The sequence below is a fragment of the Schistocerca piceifrons genome, chromosome 2 (assembly GCF_021461385.2).
Source record: "Schistocerca piceifrons isolate TAMUIC-IGC-003096 chromosome 2, iqSchPice1.1, whole genome shotgun sequence".
In the NCBI taxonomy this organism is placed as follows: Eukaryota; Metazoa; Arthropoda; class Insecta; order Orthoptera; family Acrididae; genus Schistocerca; species Schistocerca piceifrons.
The window spans coordinates 650,531,403-650,556,947 of NC_060139.1; the positions used below are offsets into that span (position 1 = coordinate 650,531,403).

General features: G+C 44.2%; 1 protein-coding gene and 1 non-coding gene across 2 annotated transcripts in view; both read left to right on the forward strand.

Annotated features, from left to right (window-relative positions):
* Positions 1 to 12,835: 12,835 nt before the first annotated feature.
* Trnat-ugu lies at positions 12,836 to 12,910 on the forward strand. The gene has a single exon. It is a non-coding gene; the product is annotated as a tRNA-Thr (tRNA).
* A 6,027-nt stretch (positions 12,911 to 18,937) lies between these two features.
* Positions 18,938 to 25,545, forward strand: part of LOC124775697 (toll-like receptor 4) — a 112,522-nt gene continuing 105,914 nt past the window's right edge. The window contains exon 1 of the mRNA XM_047250525.1: positions 18,938 to 19,308. Coding sequence (XP_047106481.1) covers positions 18,938 to 19,308 — 371 coding nt within the window. The remainder of the gene's footprint in view (positions 19,309 to 25,545) is intronic.

Below are 25,545 nucleotides of genomic sequence, written 5' to 3' on the forward strand. Positions count from 1 at the left end.
TATCACGCTATCACAAAACACCAATCCCAGATGTGCCCTGGGCCATGTTGCACAGCCCACAGACACGCACCCAATCATAATTTCAGTACACACTATAGCAAACTGCTACTAAATAATACATCACATAGATGTGTAGATACGCTCAGTACTCGTAAACTATCCTAATAACGAATAGCAGAGCCTGCAGATTCACTCGCAAAGTAACTCAGCAGACGTGCGCAGGTACCCCCACTCTGCACCCTGCCCACAGGATCGTGAAGTCACCCATCCGTCTGATTTCAGACCTCGCACAGCCCCTGCTCGGCTTCCGCAAGCGCGAGTTGGCGCGGTCATCGCGCTCGTCAGCGGTCAAAGCACACACATAGGTGCGTCCAGGACCGCGATCCCGAGACGCGACCACCGAACGCGGGTGAAAGTCAACTTTATATCAACGTATCATAATTCCAAAGCGCAGCCTCCATACGCTAGCCACATCATAGCAGCACATGTCTTTACCTCCTATGACACTGTAGCACATTGCGCATTGCTCCTCACACGACATTACACGGCCCGTTAACTAAACATAACTACACATCCCTGCTCTCGCCTCGTCGTGTGACCAGCCATCTAAAAACCTTCTCAATATTATTCTTACTTTACAACATTTTTTTTAATAAGATCTAATTTACACCTCCCACCGCACATAACCTCACACCCGTCCCACCATCAACATACGCAAACGTCCTCAACCCTATCTTGACACTCATATATCACCCCACAAACCATGCCCATCAATCAATTTACCATTATCATCCCATCTTTTCGAATTACAAACGTGGCCTCTATCTAAACACCAATCAACTCATCCTTCTCGCACCTTCAACAGTACAATTAATTTTACACACACCCAGAAATACCAAACGCAATTAAAGACTCAAACTTTTATACAGAGCATCAAGCACATACGACACTCACACCAATATTCAAAGCCTGGTCCATATTTACCAGCTCCACCTTCCATTAAATATTATTACCATTGCCGCATCATTCTACCAGCGCTCGATTTGTACCTACTTTTTCCGCTCTTAACTGTTGTCACTAACGGTCGAATATCACTATCTATATATTGCATAAATTTCCACATTAAAAAAAATCTCGCCCCGCCGTTTAGAGACTCCTATATTCGAACACATAGCATCATTCAACTATCACTTGCTCTTATCTAATAACTCATCCATCAGGTCTGGGGGCAAGGTCACCCCTTTCTTCCTTTCTTTCCTTCTTTCAGCAGCAGACAGCTATTTTTTTACAGTGGTAGCTAAACTGCGCCATCAACCTAACATCACCATTCGCGAAACATATCTTCAAATACCTAAACATACTTACTCAATTACACAGCGGTCTCGCTGAGGACATGCCCTTCAATATAACAGTTCTTAATCCAGTAACCACTGGAACAAGTACTAAATGCACAAACTAATCCCATAGCGCCTTACAAAGTGAGTGTCCGAGCGCCGCCGGCGGCACATCAAAGCCACATAGCTGTTCATCTAAACAGCCGTCCACTCAGCCCCAGGACCATATTGCTGAAGTGGGCTCTCCCTATACCTGTTCTCCAGCTATTGTCTAACGACATACAGTGCACAAATGGATTCCTGAATAGCGCAGATCTCTATCTCCCCCTTGCATCTCCAACAGGACATGTAAACAGTGTCTCCCCAGCCAGCGAACCCGACGTCATTCAACCTTCGCTGTAAATTTCCACTCGCATATATAAAACCATATTCACTCCTGCCAAAACTCACTTAATAATAAAAAAGCATTCTCCCTTTCTAAGCATAGATGAGTATGCATTTATCTTCACCCATCTGATCTCTGCAATTTAAGTCGGAGAAAGACATATCTGTTACCTTCTGCAGCCTGTCTATAAACAGAACGATCTCATTTACTACAACAGGACCTTGTTTTGACCATTCGCCGGAAATGCGCGCAATGTTGTACGCCTCAAACTAGGTACAAGTACAACAGATCCTCAATACCCTATCATCTTTATCCTCTATCATCAAACAGTGAAAAAGTCACGAAGGCACCAATGGTATCCACCTCCAGCGCGGACAAACGGAATTCACACTACTCCCCCCGAATAACTCAGAGTGCAACCATCCAAGAATTCCTAACAGCTCACCAAATCCAACACCTCAAACTACAAATGCCCATATGAACAAGATCATATTACATAAACACACACTACAGAGACACCTTTAAAGTTTGATCACTCATACTCTAAGCGAATGAGAAGCTGCCTCTGGCCCTTGTTCAGTGTTTGCTAACACGCTTTTGCACACTGCCGCCGGCCGAAGTGGCCGTGCGGTTAAAGGCGCTGCAGTCTGGAACCGCAAGACCGCTACGGTCGCAGGTTCGACTCCTGCCTCGGGCATGGATGTTTGTGATGTCCTTAGGTTAGTTAGGTTTAACTAGTTCTAAGTTATAGGGGACTAATGACCTCAGAAGTTGAGTCCCATAGTGCTCAGAGCCATTTGAACCATTTTTTGCACACTGCCGAGCATTTCGTCTTTCTGCCACGACTTCAAAGTCATTGTCTGATTCTAAACAGACATTAACACAGACTGATGCACGGTCTCTCACAGGAAACTATACCTTGGACCTTACAAATCATATTCTTACAGTTGATAGCATAACATTGAATGATTTTAAATAAAGGACACCCACAACACAAGGAAAATAGAAGAACCTGATGGCGTTGTAGCCACTTCCTTCGAAAGTGATTGACCACCTCTACATTTAAACTCATATGTCGCAGTGACCGAATATTTTATAGCTCTGCATTCAATTTCTAGTGATTGGTCATTCTTGCACACAAGTACAGGATCGCCATTTTCGGTGCTAGCAACCCTGGAAGTTGCGGTCCATCAACCAAAATCTGTCCCCCAACTCAAGCATTCTGTTGTACCCAATGCACAGATGCGATGGATAAGACACCACCTATCTACTGTAATATTATCCATCACAGCTGATATCGTGAAAAATTTTACAGTAAGTCCAACACTGGCCAATCATGTGACAGCTTGTTTTCTTAATTTCAGTATCATAGCTAAGCCATACATCCTCTCCTTTGCGAGTATCATTGCGGCCACTCATAGATGACTGCTCAGCACGTCCATTCACACTTAATTCTCGAACACATGAAGACGATCAAATTGTACCAGACAACGCTATACATACTCGTATTTCTAAGACCTCGCGCATAGTACTCGATCAATCTCTCTGCGTATGGCGGTCACAGAGCTATCTAGTCCTCTTACGTTAAAAGACCATCCTCATCTTGGCATTGACCTACCTGCCCCGCAACATCGCTATCCCATTATTCCTCAACCGAGCATACGAATACAGCTGCACTCCACCTCTCTTGACTGAATAGAGCTTTCCTAGTCCTAACCCATCCAAGTGCACCATATTTCTCGAAATGTAACCAAGTCTTGGAGCTTAGCACACCATATCGATCTATAGTAACAGATCTCAAAGTGCCTTAATTTAATAGCACACAGTTGAGAAGAACAAGAACGGAGCGATATTTATACACAACGTAGTTCGATAGTTTTTTAAGCAAATCATCCAATCTATCATTTGTAAAGTATTGTTCTAGAGTCCATGATCGGTGCATCGAAGGTTCCGATAGGAGAGGGAGAGAGAGAGAGAGAGAGAGAGAGAGAGAGAGAACATAAACACACACACTCTCCTAAGATTAGAACGGGCAATAACCTTAGATCGCTTACTTTTCCGTCCTGTCACACATAAATCCCTCTCCCCGGTCACCTTACGCTGAGCTATCTCTACCCCAATCGTAAAACTTTTCCTTTCTATAATACGAGCCCAAGATAGCCCTGCGGACACGTCTAGTACCCAATAATCACACCAGATCACGAGTCAGAAATAATGCTATTACTCCATCAGGTCTATATGAAAAATGTTAGTTATTACACCCGGTACATCCTACAAGCAAACAGATACGTATAACAGCAGCGTCCAACATGTGAAAATTAAAAGTCATCCCGTCACCGACTCTGTAAACACCCGTCTGTCGGGTAAGTGTGTACACAATGATTACAGCCCCTCACAAATACCCACAGATAACTTAGTTATGACGCTGAAGTCTCGATTTTACACCAAGCATGCGACAGGGTGGGTATCGCGTAAATCAAAGTGCATTTAGAGCAATGTGTCAACCTTCATCACACATGAGATGCAAGTCCTCTGATGACCGCCGGGTTCACCGTTAACAATCGCAAATAGACAGCGCTTTAAACCACATACCGAACACGTAGCCGCATACGACTAGAACGCTGGCTATATCACGTGACTAAAGCATCCAAATAGAATACTGGGAAAAAAATCTACCTTCAGCAACTTGTCCTTCTCTAGAATAAATGAGTCAACGTTTGCATCGTACCTGGTTGCAGCTCTGTCTCAATCGATCATCCCATACACCCTCTGTTATGATTTAACACAGATGTGAGTAAGTTTAGACGTGAATGATTCTCTGTCCTGAAAAGCATCAAATACAGTATTCAACTAGCGTTTATCACTGCTACCTCAGTAGACATACACGACAATACGAACTCAACGAGAAAAAATTGACTGCCTTCCTTATGCGGCTCGCTTCGAAGTCATCGTTTTCCTGCATTCCTCTTGTTGCCGCATACTTGACTCCAAGTACAAATTCCCCACTGCGAACCAGAAGTTAAGCAAGTACGTTCTCATTTTCACCGCATTTCGGTGTATATTAGGTTAGTTTAAATCTATGCGCTAATCAGTTTTCGCATTTCTTTCGATTTTATGTCAGATCCATCCATGCGACCGCGACGTAAGTTATCGTTCTGTGTTCTAAAATTGTCTCTAAATGTAACCAAGGCGTATTCAGTCACCCCCACATTTGGAGAGCGCTTGCTCTGTTTTCTGTGTCTCTTTGCACATGCACGCCTCGCAGACGGCCCCCAGGACCCAGTCCCATCGGCTGGTGGACCAAACTTCGAGCATAGAATACTTGTCCGGACGTAACGCTTGCTTGGTCCACTCGCGAACCCTATCACGGATGCTGCATATGGTGGATCCGCCTCTCAGACACAGCTCCGGATATATAGTACGCAGGAGATCCACACTCGAACGCTAACTCGGGTATTGGATACTGTAGATCTGCATTCAAATACATCTTCCTACCTTGCGCGAGGCGGATCCACCTTCAAACACTACCCCGTGCGCGGCGTATTGTGGATCCGCATCTGAACAGCGCTCTCCATATAACTCGTGGAGGATCCTCATTCGAACGTTAACACTACTCTACCGCCGGTCCTGGGAGCCTTCCGCGAGGCGTGCATGTGCAAAGAGATACAGAAAACAGAGCAAGCGCTCTCCGAATGTGGAGGTGACTGGATACGCCTTGGTTACATTTAGAGACAATTTTAGAACACAGAACGATAACTTACGTCGCGGTCGCATGGATGGATCTGACATAAAATCGAAAGAAATGCGAAAACTGATTAGCGCATAGATATAAACTAACCTAATATACACCGAAATGCGGTGAAAATGAGAACGTACTTGCTTATCTTCTGGTTCGCAGTGGGGAATTTGTACATGGAGTCAAGTATGCGGCAACAAGAGGAATGCAAGAAAACGATGACTTCGAAGCGAGCCGAATAAGGAAGGCAGTCAATTTTTTCTCGTTGAGTTCGTATTATAGTGTATGTCTACTGAGGTAGCAGTGATACACGCGAGTTGAATACTGTATTTGATGCTTTTCAGGAGGACAGAGAATCATTCACGCCTAAATTTACTCACATCTGTGTTAAATCATAACAGAGGATGTACGAGATGATCGATTGAGACAGAGCTGCAACCAGGAACGATTCAAACGTTTACTCATTTATTCTAGAGAAGGACAAGTTGCTGAAGGTAGATTTTTTTTCCAGTATTCTAAATAAAAGGGCTCCAAATAATAGAGTGCAGCCCTTCCTTACTTCCCCGAGCAGCACAGCGCAGTCTGAGCTGTTTTTGCGCAATAACAGCAATCTGGTCAGAATGTGAGTGAGTAGACAAATAACTGTACAAATTTATCTGTAGAAGAGTTACAGGTCTGGATTGGAATGAATATCTTGATGGGTGTGGTTGTGTTGCCAAGTGTAGTGCACTACTGGATTTCAGAAACTGCCTTATGTCAGCCTTACATATCGAAACCTATGAGAAGTAAAAGTTTCAAAAAGATATGTCGCAAACGCGCTGTTATACGGTCGTGGTGGAATTCCACTGTCGGTCAAACTCTGGCGCCAAACGTATCCTTTGTCCGGCACGCGGTCGACAGGTTCCATCCTGTCCAGCGTTAAGTGCTCGCGGGCGTGGAAAGATGTTTACGTAGTCGGACTCTGAGGCTAGCGCGGCTGACCGTTTGTGGCGGGACCCTTATAGGCGCCGCTCACCGCCACCTACCTGGCGCGCTGGCCGTGGGGCTGTGCGGTGGTCGCTTGACGTCAGCCGGCCAGGGAGCTGCCGATGGAGCGGGCGCAGCCGGCCGCGCGTACGTCAGCTGCGCTCTGGAGTTTCGCTGTGTGAGCATGGAGAAGTCAGTTGGAATACACCTGCATGACCGTAATGTCTGAAATAAAGAGTCATTTTCCAGGTATTTACAGAAGGCTATGTCCGTCGCGTGTATGGAGGGTGTATGACGTAAGCGGGGCGGCAGAGCAGCTATTGCACAGTTATTACGCGCGCGCGAGAGCGAGTCAATTAGCAGGCGTTCTAGTGCGGTCCAAACGTGCTGTTATACAGTAATGGCGGATTCCACTGTCGAGCAAAGTTTTCCGCCAACAGTGTAGCACTGTGTTCTCGCTCGCACAGGGACACGTGGTGGACGGTGAGCGTTGGCATCGACAGGTTTGGACGTGGCGCCAGAAGTGTGGCAGCGAACGGTCGACCATTGTGTGATTCAGCTCCGAGGCAGACAATTTTAATGGCTTTCTCACCGAGAAAATCGGACATCTTGAATAAATAATAAATGATAATAATAAATATAAGTACAGTTTTCGAGAGAATATCGTGTTGGAATTTGAGTTTGGCGCAATTTTCTAGTGGAGGGAGGCCTATAATAATAAATGATAATGAATGATAATAAATGATAATGAACGATACTAAATGACAATGAATGATAATGAATGTTAATAAATAATAATGAATAATAATAAACAAAAGTAAGGTTTTGCAGCCATTATCGTGTTGGAATTTGAATTTGGAGGGAATTTCTAGTGGACGCAGGACAATAATAATAAATAATAATAAATGATAATATATAATAATAAATAATAATGAATGTTAATAAATGATAATCAATAATAATAAAGAACAGTAAGGTTTTTTTGCATGCATTATCCTGTTGGAATTGAAACTTACCGCCATTTTTTCTTCTGGAGGCTTAGGTTAGTGGACATAGCACAACTGGACTATTTCTCCGCCAAAATTCAAAATTCCCGCCATTTTTTCTCGAGGTTAGGTTAGTGGATGTAGCACAATTGGACTATTCTCCCGCCAAAATCCGCCATCTTGAATGACTTCATGCGATGTTGCCAAGTCTACATGCCGCCATCTTGCATGACGTCATCACCGCCATCTTGAATAAATTTGGCAACAATGCAGCGTGTCTTGACGCGAACCTTGTCCTTCTACTCATATAGCTATCTTGTGTAAATCATTTTGCAAATAGTTTTGATATTATGATGACTTTACTAGAAGATAAGCGACAACTTCATCTGCAAACAATCTAAGAGGTCTGCCCAGAATGTCTCCTAAATTGTTTGTACAGAGTAGAAGCAGCAGAGGACCTATAACACTTCCTTTTGAAACGACAGAAATCACATCTGTTTTAGTCGATGACTTCTCGTCAGTTACCTTTCAGACGGGAAGTGGCGAATCCAGTCACACAACTAAGACGATATCCCATAGGCACCCAATGTGACTAGAAATCACTTGTGAGGAACGGTGTTAAATGCTGTAATATTAGTAATTTTCGCCTCACAAACATTAATATACGCTCAATAGTAAACGCCTGATGGCCTAAAGTTATCGAACAATTGTAAAGTAAAAGAAATGAACCATCGCATAGCAGCGACAGAATCTATTGTTCTTTATCTTTGCCGTTCTTGCGCGGTGCCTGTAAATCTCTATGTACATGTATCGATTAATGATGCAAAAAAGAATTCTGTTGTTTCAAGACAAATGAGGCATTGGGCGCCTCACCTTTTACTGTTTGTATTCCATGAAAGGTGGACGCGGACTTGCTGCGTTCCGCATCGGTATTTTATATTTTATGTGAAAATATTCAGTAAATATGCTAATTGTTATTTTCCCAATCAGAAAACATCTAGTTTCTTGTAACTGATTACGAACAGACAGCATCAAGAGGACATTTTGACTGTTATGTATAAAGTATTTAACCACAATGGTCATCTATAGTAATTTAATATGAAAAGATATGTAGCATTAGAAAACGTGTGTTAAAGATAAGTGTGCTTAGATAATTTCCGTCTCCTCATTTACTTTAATGATAATTATCTTGTGTTAGTTCATCACCAGAAATTACGATCACGCTGATGGGCCGAACGCAGCATGAGGCAGAAGGAACATTATGGTTTCCCTATTATTTCTGAATCAATTCTTTTTTTTTAATTGTGTAGTGTTGCATTTCTTTTAAAGTCTATAAATCTTCTGGTCCCTTGGTGTTGTTCCGGGTATGACTACATCGCGACTATAAAAATGCACAGAAATAATAAGGTATTTAATGCTCAACGTATGTTATTATAATAGTGTAATCAATCCCTAATTCTGTTGCGAAGTGGCCCATGGAAATATTGACTTTTTCCACATTTTTCAAAAAAAAATATAAAATAACAATTCTTTTCCTCTTCGCCCCCCAAGAGCAACGCTACAAGGCCTTCTGGAAATTTTTAAATACGGGATCAATTTGAATCCCCTTTCGATAGCACTTCTTGTGAATAAAGAGCTAATTGTGTTTCACAAGAACAATATTTTCTTAATCCGTGTTGACTCTGTGTCAATAGTTCGTTTTCTTAGCGGTAATTCATAACGTTCGAAAGTAGCATATGTTAAAAAATTCTGCTTCCTATGATCTTATGTTTCTAACAAAGGCGTCACGCAGGTGGGCAACAGATGGCCAACGATTGCAGAACTTCCGTGTAGTCTCAGATACCCAGAGATATCAGTATCTATGCGGCATACAATGATATAATTTTGTAGGTGCAGTCACCGGTGTATGTGGATACTGTCTGCAAAATGTGTTGCGAATAGAATTAGTAGCAAAGAAGTAATAAATTTAAATGTCATGCATGATGCGGTAGGAGATATGGAACATGCACATACACACACACACACACACACACACACACACACACACACGCACATGCTTAAACTCATTTTTGTGTATGGTTTTAACTTGTCGACATTACGTCTGTCAGCCATTCTGTTGTATCTAAACTGGCATTCTAATTTTTTTGCATTATACTCCATTCTAACTTTTTTGCATTATACTCATTACCAAAGATATAAGTTATATCTAGCATATATTATTAGAAAACATAAAGTAAATACTACAGTGTGGAAACAGAAATAAATAAGCACTGCTTACTTTTGTTCTTGAGTACAACAACACAGGTAAGTTAAGGGGAGGTAGTTAAAAAGTATGAGGGCAGCTACAATGAAAATGAGACAAGGCGGTGGAAGAGAGAGAGAAACACGAATGTGATAAAACACAATACTCTGAAGATATGGCAAAAGGAAGTGACGTGGCTGACTGCGAAATAAAAACAGTAAGAAGCGTTAATGGAAGAAGATGAAAGGGTTTGGTTTATTTTTTGGCAAAACTGGCCATTAGCGATTAATTTTTGGGGAACCATTATGAGGGTGACAAAAGGAACTGATTCAATTTCTTCTTAAAAGCAACACGACATTTAACTGTGCGCGGGGTGCAGGGTAGCTTGTTCCAGAGCAGGAGAACGGCATCTGATATTGGATTGTATTTTGTTCTATTTTGTAGGACATTGTATCAACTGATTTTGCTTTGTACCCGTATTTCAATGCGTTTGTTTTGATGGGGTCAATTCCTTGTGTTGGTGCTTACGGCCTTTAGTAGTACTGTCTGTTCAAATGGTTCAAATGGCTCTGAGCACTATGGGACTTGAGATCTGAGGTCCTCAGTCCGCTAGAACTTAGAACTACTTAAACCTAACTAACCTAAGGACATTACACACATCCATGCCCGAGGCAGGATTCGAACCTGCGACCGTAGCGGTCGCGCGGTTCCAGACTGAAGCGCCTAGAACCGCTCGGCCACTCAGGCCGGCACTGCCTGTTCAACGAGGATCTAAAAACAGCATACTTGTGTATATTTGGATGGTGTGACGATTTGTGTAATGTGGTTATCAGTATAGGTTGGCTTACCGTAGATGTAAAAGTTGTTTTCCTATTGTTAAGAATTGTGACATCTAAGAAATTTCTAGAATGGTATCATTCGTGTTCTGCTGTAAACTTTGCTTTCCGTTCCATTCGATTCACTGCTTCGTCATTAGTTATCGATCTTCCGGTCTGATCTTCAGCACTCTTCTGTAATACCTCATCTGAAAAGCTTCCATTCTCTTACTGTTTGAACTGTTCATCGTCCATGTTTCACTTCTTTACATTTGAGACAAATCTCTTCAGAAAAGAACTTCTAGCTCTTAAATTCATATTTGATGTTAATAAATAAATCTCAGTTAGAAAAACTTTTTTCTCGCCATTGGCAGTATGCATGGTATATTCTACCTGCTTCGGCAATCGTTAGTTATTTTACTGTCCAAATAGCAAAATACGTCTACTACTTTCAATGTCTCATTTTCTAATGTAATTCTCTCTTCGAATACACCTCATTACCCTTGCTTTAGCTTAACCTCTTTTCAAGACATCGTCCTTTCCGTTTAACTACTCTTCGAAGTCCTTTGTTGCCTCTGCCAGGATTAGAAATGTTACTTGGAAACGATAAAGTTTTTCATCTGCGTGAACTGTAATTCTTTTTCTAAATCTCGTCTTCCTTTCCTTTACTGCGTGCTCAGTGCACATTTCAGTAACACAGCGGAAGGCCCGTAGTTCCGTCTCACTCCCTTTTCAAGTACTGGTGTCCACCTGCTTAGCTGATTGTTAACCTGTTTGCCCCCATGCAGCGGGCCCGGGTTCCCTTCTGGATACGATATCCGGAATGTCAGAATCTACAATTTACCTTTCGAAGTACCACACGAAGAAATCATAAAGAGCTGTAGGCTTTATGGGAATGTTTTTGGACTCACCGGAGAAAAACGGGAGAGTGCTTGCGGATTACAGGTGGGCGTCCGAACTGTTAAAATCGACCTTAGAAAACATATCCCGTCTTTCATTAACGTTTTCGGGCACAGGGGTCTCGTCTTGTCTACTGGACAGCGGCAGACCTGCCCCACCTGTCACGCTACTCGACACATGAGAAACGAATGCCCCCGAAAGAAACTAGTACAGCTGCTCAGAGAAGATACGTACTCTGGGAGAGCACAGAATCTCGTCACCGAATTTCCCTCGATTAGGGACGCGGAAGCGCCAGAGCGGACACAGCCGCAGGAAAACGTGAGCAACGGTAGCCCAGCGGCGGCGGCCGCGAGGCCCTCTCCCTCTCCCTGGGCCGAGGGTGAACCGGTCCCTGATAGGGGCCAGCCGGCACGAAACGCAGAAAAAAGGCACATTAGCCACGGAAGCTCGGGCGAGGCGGAGCAGCAAGGTCAGCTGATGACCGCGCGCACGCCGCAACAGGTGCAGGAGGAACTGGAGCAGCAACAGGCCGCGGAAAGCATGCAAATCGACGCGACGCATCCCGCTGTCCCGACCGTGCCGCGGACGTGTGAGCACTGGATAAAGGAGAAACGTACCACCTGAGAAAGGTGTCAAATCTGAACCAGAACAACGACGTCACCGCAAAGTCGTCGAACAGGGGAAGCAGTGAAAAACCGAGAAAGCGACAAAACACAGACGACGAACAGACACGAACGACGAAAATGATAGACAAAACCGCAAAGAAAAAAAAGAAACACAGCTCCAACTTGTCACAGGACCGGAGAGACAACAGCCAGAAAGATGTCCACATGGAAACATACTACAGTACCGACTGATAAATTAAATGAGCAGGCAGGCAAATATAGCCTGTAAAGTTGTCACGGTGAAAATAAAGAAAATGAGCACATCACTAAAAATTCAAGACTTCGCGGACTTCTTACGCCATAGGACAACGGAAGTTGCACTATTGCAAGATGTGTTTACGACAAAAATAAACCATATACCAGATACGCGACAATCGCAACATAGATCATGAATCCCATTGCGGCACCGCAATGGTATGAAACGGGATCGACTTCGGCGGAACTAAAATGTTCTCAAGTGGCCAAGGAACAGCGCTAAATACAGAACAGACCCTACATGTGTATTTGGATGAGGTCCGCCTTTAGTATGGCTGGGGGTATTCCTCATACCATTAACGCTGCCTCTCTCTCCTGTTCCGTTCGCAGATGGTGTATGTGAAGAACGCACGTCGGTAATTCCCCGCATGACCTCATAGCTCTGATTTTTTCCATCATGCTCATCTCGCGAGGTATACGTGGAAGAAACTGTCATGTTTCTTGAGTCTCCTTGGGACACTACGAATGTAGTGTGTGGACATAGAAGGTGAGAATGTGGGTCTCGCGGGAGTCGTGCGCGAAATAGTCCCTGCAGTGGAGCTGTCCTCTGTGCCCTCGGTGGCTCAGCTGGATAGAGCGTCTGCCCTGTAAGCAGGAGATCCCGCGTTCGAGTCCCGGTCGGGGCACACATTTTCACCTGTCCCCGTTGATATATATCAACGCCCGTTAGCACCTGAAGGTCAGCGCATTGTCAATGCATGTGAGAACATTACAGAAGGCGAACTACTCGCTGTTGAGAGGAATGTCGTCACACGTATTGCCAAATGCATTGAGGTTGACGGACATCATTTTGAGCATTTATTGCATTAATGTGGCATTTACAGGTAATCCCGCTGTAACAGCATGCGTTCTCAGAAATGATAAGTTCACAAAGGTACATGTATCACTTTGGAACAACCGAAATAAGATGTTCAAACTTACCTACGTTCTATATTTTAATTTAAAAGACCTACCTGTTACCAACTGTTCGTCTAAAATTGTGAGCCATATGTTTGTGACTATTACAGCGCCATCTATCACAAAGCGAAAAAAGGGGTCCAGCTAAAAAATTCATATTTCTTTACGTACTACACGAATATGTAACAAAAAATGGGGGTTCCTATTTTAAAAAACGCAGTTGATATCCGTTTCACCTATGGCAGCGCCATCTAGCGGGCCAACCATAGCGCCATCTGGTTTCTCCCTTCAAGCTAGCCAAGTTTCGTTCTTTGTAGTTTTTTCGTTTGACGCTTATTTCGTGAGATATTCGGCCCGGTCACGATCAATGGACCACCCTGTATAGTTCTGGCAATACCGGTCATGACCTCCTTCTTCTGTGCGGATGCACACATGTTCCCCAAACTCTTACGGGACTTGGTAAGAATGTCTTCCACGAGTAATGGATGGGTTGGGCTGGGGCACTACGAATGTAGTGTTTGGACGTACAAGGTGAGATTGAGGGTTTCGCGGGAGGCGTGCGCGAGGTAGTCCCTGCAGTCGCGCTATCCTCTGTGCCCTTGGTGGCTCAGATGGATACAGTCCCCGTGGTGTAGTGGTTATGATACTAGATGGTTGCATAGAGGGTCATGAGTTCAAAACTCACCTCAACTGTAAAATTCTGCCGGCACGGTACCTCAGCGTGTTCGGCCAGAGAGCTGGTTGGCCTTTGTAATAAAAAACTGAGCGGAAGGATCAACAAACGAACTTGAGTGGATGTCATGTGACGTCCACGGCGACCAGACACAGCGATCAACAACGAACAAAATGAAAAAAAAAGAAAAGTATGGATAGGGCGTCTGGCATGTAAGCAGGAGATCCCGAGTTCGAGTCCCGGTCGGGGCACACATTTTCACCTGTCCTCGTTGATATATATCAACGCCCGTTAGCAGCTGAAGTATTAATATAATTCTAATTTCAAGCGAAACATGTGGGTACATAGTAAGTGTCCTTACTATGTACCTACATGCTTAGTTTGACTTTGATACTACATAAGATTATTTTATGATCTGAAGATGGCAGTATCCGAAACTGATAATAGCCAAGTGCAAAAGTTTGTGTGATCAAGACGACCCGCAAAATAAAGAGCCAAAATATGATCATGGACCCATTTTCAGACTTTATGTCTTCAATTGATAGATATGAGTAGCCTCACTAGATTAACAAATTATTAGTAACAATGACTTCAACTGTAGCTGTAGCGTTCCAGATTAATGCACAAAATTTTACCCATTTTTGATTATTCCTGTTGCTATTTCTTCGGCTGAAGCTTATGTTTGAAGCTCCTTCTTATAAAGAACTATCTGTGAAATTTTGTGACCAAAGACAGAGTTAGTCAACCCAGTCTCCTTAACATCCAAAGTGATCTACTGGTGCCAGTGAAATAATCAATAACTTCCATCACACAGAAATACACCGCATGGTCTAGTTCACTAGATGTCAAGGTGAGTGCAGTGAGGTATTATAAGTACAAATCAATTAAACAACAGATAAGAAGTACAGGCCTATGCTTATTGATACTGACTGTGATTCACTACAATGTATTTAATTTTTAATAACATTTATAGGTATTAATAATTTTTGTTTAATACTTTGAATATAGTAAGCGATGATCTCTCTACTTATATTACATGGGATTTTACAACACGCTCCATTAAATTTCTTTTTCTACCTGCTGTAATGAAAGTTACGTTAGTTAATGATAGGTCATACATTTTATGTTAAAGCGCCAGGATTTTTACTTTTGAGGTTGGCCCCGTATCGCGTACCTTGCGCCACTGCGTCTGTGGCTTCGTCCAAGCACATTTGAATCCGATTTTGATCTCACTTCTGTTGCTTTTAAATCAGCTGTGTTACAGACTGAGCTAGGGCGGTCTCAACGTACTTGTGTCCGCCCCTGGTAGCTGAGTGGTCAGCGCGACGGAATGTCATACCTAATGGCCCGGGTTCGATTCCCGGCTGGGTGGGAGATTTTCTCCGCTCAGGCACTGAGTGTTGTGTTGTCCTTATCATCATCATTTCATCCCCATCGCCACGTAAGTCGCCGCAGTGGTGTCAACTCGAAAGACTTGCACGAGGCGAACAGTCTACCCGACGGAAGGCCCTAGCCACACGGCATTTCCAACGTAAAAAAAAAAAAAAAAAAAAAAAAAAAAACTACATTCCGCCACTGTCATGCACCCACAGAAATTTTGGAAAGTCGGCATCCTTGGATATCGTTGCCTTCTTCTTCTCATTGTTTTCCGTGTATTCCTTTCCTCGCCGATTCTGTGCAGAACCTCTTCATTCCGTATCAGTCCACTCGATTTTCAACATTCTTCTGTAGCACCTCATCTCAAACGCTTCGATTCTCTTCTTCCCCCGTTCTCCCACTGCTTGTGATTCACTACCGTACAATTCTGTGCTCCAAACGCACATTACGAGAAATTTCTTCCTAAAATTAATGCCTATATTTGAAACCAGTAGGCTCCTCTTGGCCAGGACTGCCCTCTATGCCTGTGCCAGCCTGTTTTTTATGTCCTCTTTGGTTCGTCCACCATGGGTCATTTTGCTTCCAAGGTAAACGGATCCTGTAATTCTTCCTCGCATTCACTGAAGATAATAATGTTCATCACCGAGTCTTATCACTGATATCCTTTCACCTTGAGTTTTAATTCCACTCTTGAGCCTTATTTTTATTCCTGTCTTTCCTTCTTCGATGTATAGACTGAACAGTAGGGCAGAAAGATTTCATCTCTATCTTACATCATTTTTAATCCGAGCTTTTCGTTCTTGATCCTCCAGTCTTCCAGTTCCTTCTTGGGTCGTGTACGTGTTGTATATTACCCATGTTTCCCTGTCGCTTTTTCGTATTTCCCTCAGTATTTCGAACTTTTCCTTAAATACCTTATACGTCAAGGTATCCTGTCAGTATTGTAAGGGCAAAGTGCGGTTTTGCATTATCTTGCTGAAAAATAAAGTCAAGTAACCTGGCAGACGGAATGCAGCCACCGGTCTTAAAACATTAGAAATGTGACGCTTGCTTTCCACATTATCGACCGTGCGAACAAAAGGTGATCGTGTTGTGCAGCAAGTGGCAACGCATACCATCACGCCAGGTGCTGGGTCTGTATGAAGTTATCGATTGCCATGTGGCAACCTTCGTTCTCGTCGGAGCCTCTAAGCACTGATACATCCATTGTGATGTTGTACTCGCCTAGATAAAAGATGCAGTGCCGCTCCTGCAGCTGGTGCTGTCGTTAGATGGACGACTATCAAATACCTCTCTTTGCAGCAGCATCAAGGCAAGCCACAACAATGGTGGTCGTGCTAACAGTTCACGGTGCTCCAGACATTGTCGCACTGTTCATATTGATACTTGTCTCACTGTATACCAGTCCCTTTGCTGACTCAGTGTTCGTGATGTATCTGTATGATGCTGCATGTCTGAGTGAAGCATATGTCTGTCCCAGGCGCTAGATGCGTGGGGCTATTGAGCTTCTGCATGGCGTTGGCTATGACCTTTCTGAGACCATCAGTTCAAGTGACAGTACATGGTGCTCCAGATCTTGTCGAACTGTCCATGTTGATGTTTGTCTCGATGGATACCAGTCCATTTCCTGACTTAGTGTTCGTGATGTATCTGTATGATCCTGCATGTCAGAGTTAACCATACGTGTGCCCTATCGGGCACTGGTCACGTGGGGTCGTTGAGCTCTTGCACGTGGTTGAATATGGCCATCTGGAAGCCATCGACTCAAGTGACAGTCGGGAAATCACAGTCAATGTGAGGAACAATATAGGGAAACGCTAAATCACAATCTCGATAGGTTTCAATCCTGCCTCTAACGAATACCAGCATGTACTAGTAGACATTTCTTCCTTTTTACATAGTGTGTGAAGCGATCTCCTCGCAAATAACAAACATACAAATGCGTTTTTTTTCATTCGAATGTTTTTTTTTTCAATGATAATCTGGCTCCCTAATCTTTCCTTATATACAGAACGTGAATGGCTCTACTCCTACCTACTTTGCGCATTCACGCTGATTTGCTAGCCATTAGCGTATCCAAGCATACAGTATATACTTGACGATATACACTATACCCTGAAGTGACAAAAGTCACGGGATACCTCCTATAATAGTGCCGGGCCTCCGTTGTCCAGTGTAATGCAGCAACTCGACATGGGCTCAACAAGTCGCTGGAAGTTCCCTGCGGAAATACCGAACGACACTGTCTCTATGGTATCCATAACTGCGAAAATGTTGACGTAGTACGATGTTGCGCACGAACTGACATCTCGATTACGTACCATAGATGTTCGATGGGATTCACGTCGGGTGATATGAGTGGCCAAAATATTCACTGAATTACCCAGAATGTTCTTCAAACCAGTCGCATACACTGGTGACATGAAATCGTTGTTTTGGAACATTAAGTCCATGAATGCCTGCAAATGGTCTCCATGTAGCCGAACATGACCATTTCCAGTCACTGATCTATTCAGTTGGACCAGTGGACCCAGTATATTCCATGTAAACACAGCACACACCATTCTGGAGTCACCACCGGTTTGAACAAGCCTTGTTGACAACTTGGGTGCATGGCATACTGCGGTCTGTGCCAGACTCGAATCCTACCATCAGCTCTTATCAAATGAAATCGAAACTCATCTGAGTAGGCCACGGTTTTCCAGTCATCTAGATTCCAACCATGGAAACGGCCTTGCCGCAGTGGATACACCGGCTCCCGTGAGATCACCGAAGTTAAGCGCTATTGGGCGTGGCCCGCACTTGGATGGGTGACCATCCAGCCGCCATGCGCTGTTGCCATTTTTCGGGGTGCACTCAGCCTCGTGATGCCAATTGAGGAGCTACTCGACCGAATAGTAGCGGCTTCGGTCAAGAATACCATCATAACGACTGGGAGAGCAGTGCGCTGACCCCACGCCCCTCCTATCCGCATCCTCCTCTGAGGATGACACGGCGGTCGGATGGTCCCGGTAGGCCACTCGTGGTCTGAAGACGGTGTTAGATTCCAACCGACATGGCCACGAGTCCAGGAGAGGCGCTGCGGGCGATGTCGTGCTGTTAGCAAAGGCACTCGAACCGCTCGTCTGCTGCCATAGCCCATTGATGCAAAATTTTGCGACACCGTCCTAACGGATACGTTCGTCGCACGTCCCACATTGTGTTATGCAGTTATTTCACGCAGTGTTGCTTGTCTATTAACACTGACAACTCCACGCAAACACCGCTGGTCTCGGTCGTTAAGTGAAGGTCGTCGGCCATGGCTTTGTCCGTGGTAATGCATGAAATTGGATATTCTCGGCACACCCTTGACACTCTGGATCGCGAAATATTGAATTCCGGAACGATTCCCGAAATGGAATGTCCTTTGCGTCTAGTTTTCATGGTGTTGCAATTTTGAATGACCAGTAGTGCAGTTGATTCGCAGGATATCTTTATTTAGCACTTTGGCAGTACACAAATGCACGGCACATCTGAAACCTGTGCTGTGCGCCGCCAGGCGGCGTAGCTACTCACAGTCTGCGAGAGGCTGGTCATCGAAGCGGAGATAAGGCGGATGTTAAGGGATAGGCGCGGCCCTGCGCGGCGCGATAGAGGCAGATTTTCCTGGTGGCTGTGGCGACGCAACGACAGCTCACACGGCCTTGAGCGGCCGCAGTGTGCGGAGATGCGCGCCGCGAGCTGGGCGCTGCTTCTGCAGCTGCTCCTGCTGCGGCTGGCCGCGGCGGCTGCTCAGGAGGCCGACTACGACTACGACGTGTCGCAGCATCAGAACTGCGTGCCGTTAGGCTCCCGCACGGTGGAGATTCGGTGCAAGTTAGAAGACGATAGCGTGGCCGTGTGCCGCGGTCGAGACTGGGAGGAATCAGACGACGTTCCGACGCTGCGCATAGGCCTCCGCGACGCCGGTGCCGTCTCCTGCGCCTCTCTGTTGACGATCGAGAGGGGCAGCTACCCAATCTGTTACGAGCGTCTCAGCTTCCGCAACTTCACCGTTGGCTGGGCTGAAATTTACTCTGATGACGTTTCAGAGGACTGGTGAGTGCTACCGTCTCTGATGTATCGCATGCCTTCATTTCTGTATTGTCAGCTACTCCTCAAGGGTATTTCACACGTTGAAACTAACAAGGGACACCCTGAGTGCGAGGTCGTAAGTTCAGTATTAAGTAAGATTCGTCTGAAAGTGATGTGTTAATAATTGTGACAGGAAAAACATTAGCTGCTAATGACTCACCATGTGGATCAGGAGAGCGACAGAAAATAGTTGTCCGGAAAGTGCAGAGATCAACCTTCTATGGGCTGTATGTATTACACTTCTCAAAATGGACATCGTCGACATTCAAGAAATTTTCAAAACAAAGCTTTAACTTGCACTATGAACACCGAACGAAAAATGGCACGCCACAGTAGTCGCAAAGGTTCGCACCATCAAAATTTAAAGCGAACTCCTGGGGAATCACAAACCGCGTATGAGGTTCAGCTAGGTATCCACTCTTAACGGATGCATATAGAACCATGTTAGTGTGACGAGGTGATGAGAAATGATGGAATGGGATGGCAAGCAACGGAATGAGAAACATTCTGTCGTGGAGCTTATCGTGACTGGCTATCCTTAAAGGCGTAGCTGCAGATAGTGCGACAACATGCTGTCTAGACAATGGAAAACAAACATCCAGAGGTTGAATTGGTCTTGTGCTTCCAGGTAGTATGAATTGCATTGTCACACATTTTCAGGAGGGATAGTTTGCTCTAAGGAAATATGATTTTTATGCGCAGACCAGGAATCTAGGAAAACCAAGTTATTTAGATCAGCTATTGACCAAAATCAGTGCTCATACCATATTCACAGTTCTCTTACGCCCATTTTCCCACTCTTCTTTGCTGTGACGTAATTATTCCCTACTGCTCTTACAAGGCCACGCACACGAGAAAGAATCGTAAGGGGCAGAGCACTTCCAACTTCTCACAGCATAACACATAACTTTGTATCCAATTTACCATCCAGATTAACAGTCGCCATAATTGTACACAAATGCGTAAAGGCACTAATGTTAATCAATCATGAAACAACTCGTTTGGTATCTGTAATTTCCAGGGTTCCTTTCAAATGCATTTCCTCTTCAAATATCGATTGGTCGGAGTTGAAAACAGATTTCTTACTGAATTATGGGATGAGTTTGTTTATCGCATATGCAAATTTTCGGGCCGATTCCACAGTTTGCTGTACATCGTCAAGCTGACGCTTTGTTTGAAATTTTATCATATGTTTTTCAATTCTGTAGTCCTGTTTACACCTATGCAACCATCCACTGCTTCCTTGAAATTGCTGTAATCTTTATCGAGCGCAAACTGGTGTGCATGACGTAGTAGGAAACTGTCATGCACATCCCGTAAATTGTATCGAACATCTTTGAATCACGCAAATACTAGTTTTTGGAACAAGTGCGCCTCGTCGTCTCTTGGATATCCGTAATTTTTCTTATGCACAACGCTGTCATATTGCTGCGCACATATTCGATACGTGTTCATAATTGCTTTTTTAACTATGGAGCAGATGATCTTCAATGTATGTAATTATGTTTCGTACCAGCTCCTTGAACAGCGACTGTCATTTACTATGTTTTACTGGAGAAGGTGTTTGTGTCTCCCTCTCCGACAAGGACGTTGAATTACGTGGCTCGCCATCTGTTTCTACAGCACTCCCACTTGTTAAGCACGTATCATCATCTGTAACTACTGATGTAGGATGCCTGCACAGCCGGTCGTATAGGACAGTACACATTCCACTGACTCATCTTGCAGAAACGCTAACATTTCATCTGCCGCTTCTTTCTCACTCTGCGTAATTCTTCGATTTTTTTCTGACGAAATGTCAACTTCGGCAACTGTTGTAGATATAATGCAATGTCTGCTTTCTTTATCGTTTCCACTACTCTGCTTTGTATCAACACCACTAGCGCCGTAGCACTGCTGTGAGTTACTCGTCGACTAAGAAGTTCAACTACGCTGCGGAGCCTCATACTGTGCTCACACTTGGGACACCGCCAGCCCCGCCCCCTTTTGCCATTAGCAGCCAATATTGTGGCTGCATGGTAGACAATATGTGGGGCGTCGAATGCCGTGAACATCATCAGCTTTTTGTGACGTCCCTGTGCTGCCGGCCACTGCCCATGCGCGGCGGGCCGTGGCGAAAACCGTTGACGACACTATTCAGTTTCGCGACCTTCCAACTATCGCGACATGAAACCGTCAGTTGCATGTGTTTTTAGGCCGGCCGGAGTGGCCGAGCGGTTCTAGGCGCTACAGTCTGGAACTGCGCGACCGCTACGGTTGCAGGTTCGAATCCTTCCTCGGCCATGGGTGTGTGATGTCCTTAGGTTAGTTAGGTTTAAGTAGTTCTAAGTTCTAGGGGACTGATGACCTCAGCAGTTAAGTCCCATAGTGCTCAGAGCCATTTGAACCATTTTGCATGTGTTTTTGGGTTAGGTGGCTTGTCAATAAATGCGACATAAACTAGGAAAGAGAGAAAATTGTTCGCTTATAGGCAGTTACACTATGCATAGATGCTTGCGGGACGGTATTCATGATCATTGCAAGAATATAGTGTGACGCTGTACTGTACCTGAGAAAGTTCTTCGTAATATAATCATAGAAAGATTCAAGTTGTTGGCGTCATTGAGCAAAAGAGATACTGGAAGAAACAACAAGCCATCTAAGATTAATAAAGGTCCATATTTACAATTAAAAATTGTGTAGCTGTCCTCAGATCAGTACGAAATCATCCGAAGATACTGACGAAATAGACAGCTTCAGTAAAAACAGATTGTACAATTACGGACGTTGCCCACAGGTGGAGTTAATGTTGAAAATACAAAGTACAAGAATTAATTGTACGAAGCGAAAAACTTTAATGCCTGAAAGGCGGAGAAAAGCAGGTTCCGAAATAGGTGTCATAACAAATATTTGGCGCAGATTTACCGATTGTGGACTTTGGATCACGATATGGGTACTGTGGTAACGAATGAGAACCTCTACTTAGGAAAAGAAACGCAATGTGATCCACAGTTTCAGTTTCGATGATAATGCTTTTCCCGTTCAGTATTTTTATTCTTAGCGCATTTAAAACAGAGATCCTTGAATTGTTCTGACGTCATTCTTAGCTGGATTGAGAAGCTTCTGGAGTCTTGCACAATAGTTTCTTTCAACAAATTCGCTGAACACCAGAGCTGATGTCTTCCCTTTGTCGAGTCACGTATTCCAAGATGTTTGTTCCTTTTCTTTCGTACCGGTTTCAAGTATACAAGCACGAAGTCCGCCACTACTAATTTAACTGCCCAGGTTTCATTTATGATATAACGATAGCGCGGCGTGACACACATGTCGGAACGGAAGCGTACAGTGACGGCACCGGGTAGACAGCAGTAGACAGCAGTTTAAGAAACTACTGTCACAACTCTGTTTTCAAGAAACGAGTTCCGGGATCTCGTGTGTCTGCGTAAATCAGGTTTTTACGAGGGTCATTTCATAAACAATGTTTGGATTAGGGATGGACGATACTACACATTCGTGTATTAAACACGCACGATGTATAGTATCTATGCATCGAACTGTGTCATTGTATTGTTACAGCTTCGATATATTCGAAGCATCGAAGCATTTTATTCGATGCATCGAGGTGGTGAACCTACTAGATTATTTGTTGTTTTGTCTTAAATCATTTTCGTCTTCTGAAAGGTCGCATGGATATTCGTTCGTTTCATGAACCGGAGCGTAATTATCACTTGAACAGACACTAGTGGCCAAATCTTCATGCGTCAGGCCAGGAAGAAGGTGAGACGTAAAATCGTGAAGGATACATAGGTGCTGAATTTTGGAACTTCTTTCACCTATTTCTCGTTCCGGTATCTTTACTCTAAAGTACAAACTGTTTTTAAGCCGCAAACGTTTAGTTCTAAGTAATTCGTTTTGAAAAGTTGTTGAGGTACACTTTGTTCGTTGTAAAACTAACGTACGTGTAAACATTACACCACATACCCTTCCCCAGTGTCATTTACGTGATCGAATCAAACTTTTCGCATAATTCAGAGCTTTAAATAACCACGATCCATTGTGTACAGTCACTTACAGCTGTAACAGCTGTACATCAAATGAAATTTATGCGTATCTCGTAAACACGATTAACGACAGACAAATAAAAATTCTACAGGCGTTTTTCAGTATTACTTATAAAACGGAAGTAACACAGTAAAACTCTGTCATTACGTTTCGCATGCAACCAGACGAAATAATACACCCAAACTGACAGCACTCAAAACAAAAAACTTGTGGCAAACACAGTGTAATTATTATGCAGTAGGTATTCAGTGCAGGAAGGCGCTTATTAATCATTACCACAGTGTAACTATATAATATAAGAAGCAGTCAAATGAATAGGAGACACACGGAAAAAACAATGGACGGTCTCTCGTGGAAAAGTGTTTGCGATTGCCTCTGCAACCACTATTGTACCCAGGCGTGCACGTCTTCGTCCGTAGCAAGTCGACAGCCACGAATGTCATTTCCAGGGCTCCAAAGTAAGGAAATCGCATGAGGAGAGATCGGGACTATATGCAGTATGTGTGTTTCCCAGAGTACTCTAAACAAACTTAGCAACATGTGGACGCTCTCGTTTTGACCTGAGTGCCTCTTATACGTACGCTAAAGGCATAACTTACAGGCAATCAGCCTGTAGTTTCTTAACCCTTCCATTTCTGGATCCGAAGTCTTTCGACAGAGTTCCCTGCATTAATTTTGGTACGTCTGGAACACTTCACACAGAACAGTTGCGCCAGCGCAGAAAAACATTCTGGTCTTGAGGGGGGGGGGGGGGCGATGATTGACTAACACTTGCCCGCCTGAGAACGTGGACTCTTCTCATTGCTGTCTCTTCTGTACATGGTGTGGCGCCGCTGTCTTCGCGCAGCTTAGTTACTGGCAAAATCGTTCATTATCAGGAATCAGTTATCATATGCGTTGCCATCAAACGTATGTCGAAAGAGGAAAACACGGAAGCAAACATAACATTGAAAGGCTGTGCTACTTCCAGAACGATGCGGAAGGACGTATTTTACTTTGGCTGATCATTTATTTTGTGACCACTTTTGAGTACTCTAGTGAAAAACTGTCGCTTTTGAACGCATGTATTTTTCGAATTACTTGGTTATACTGACGTAACCTGTTAATATAGTCACTTACAAACTCGCTAAGCCTGGCTTATAAGTCATGATTTTTGTAAACCCTCGTCGCCAGTTTTGTAAAGGCCTCGTCGCTACTGCTGTGGAGGCCGAGTTGCCACTGTTGTTAGGGTAGGCCGAGTTTGTCAGTTCATGAAACGGCTTCTGGTACAGTACACTGCTAAGACAATTTCTCCTTGCCCCTATTACACAGTTGTGCCTCACGGTCAGAATAGCATAACGAAGGTTCTACAACACTCCAACAATTTTAACAAAGTCACACAATGAGTTAAAATCTTTACTTATCATCGTGACTTGTTGAATAATGAAGTCTGAAACCATGCTTGTAATATAACACAAATAAAAGGCCCTCAGTGACTCAGTGCAAATAGGTAAACTTCACAGTACAAAGCAAATGCAATTTACAACAACTGTCTATTCGCATCTAAGAGTTCACTAAACGACGTTGCCAGCCAAGTAAGCCCTGGATGATGATCTATAACCAAGTGGGCGAGAGCTACTTTTCTATCTGCCGAGTAGGCTTCTGTAAGTTGTCGTCCGGTCATTGGCGGATTGTACTCGGCCGGCAATTGGCCGAGGCGAAGTCGATATCTTTATCCTCAGCTCCACCAGCGGGTGGATATCGCGCAATTCGCGAGTCTCTATGGCACTGGCATCAGCTCGCATCTTTGCGCCTGCAGTGCTTTTGCCCTGGTTCTGTCTTGTTCAGACGACACAACAATGTGTTCACAACGAAACCCCCCACTGCCCTCCACCCTCCACTAGTGTTGCACCCTCCCCAACCACGCAATCCGTGCAGGTATAGGCTGTTGAGAATGTACGGCTGCCATCTGCATGTTACGGCCACCACATTCAGCCGGCCGGGGTGGCCAAGCGTTTCTAGGCGCTACAGTCTGGAACCGCACGACCGCTACTGTCGCAGGTTCGAATCCTGCCTCGGGCATGGATGTGTGTGATGTCTTTAGGTTAGTTAGGTTTAAGTAGTTCTAAGTTCTAGGGGACTGATGACCTTAGAAGTTAAGTCCCATAGTGCTCAGAGCCA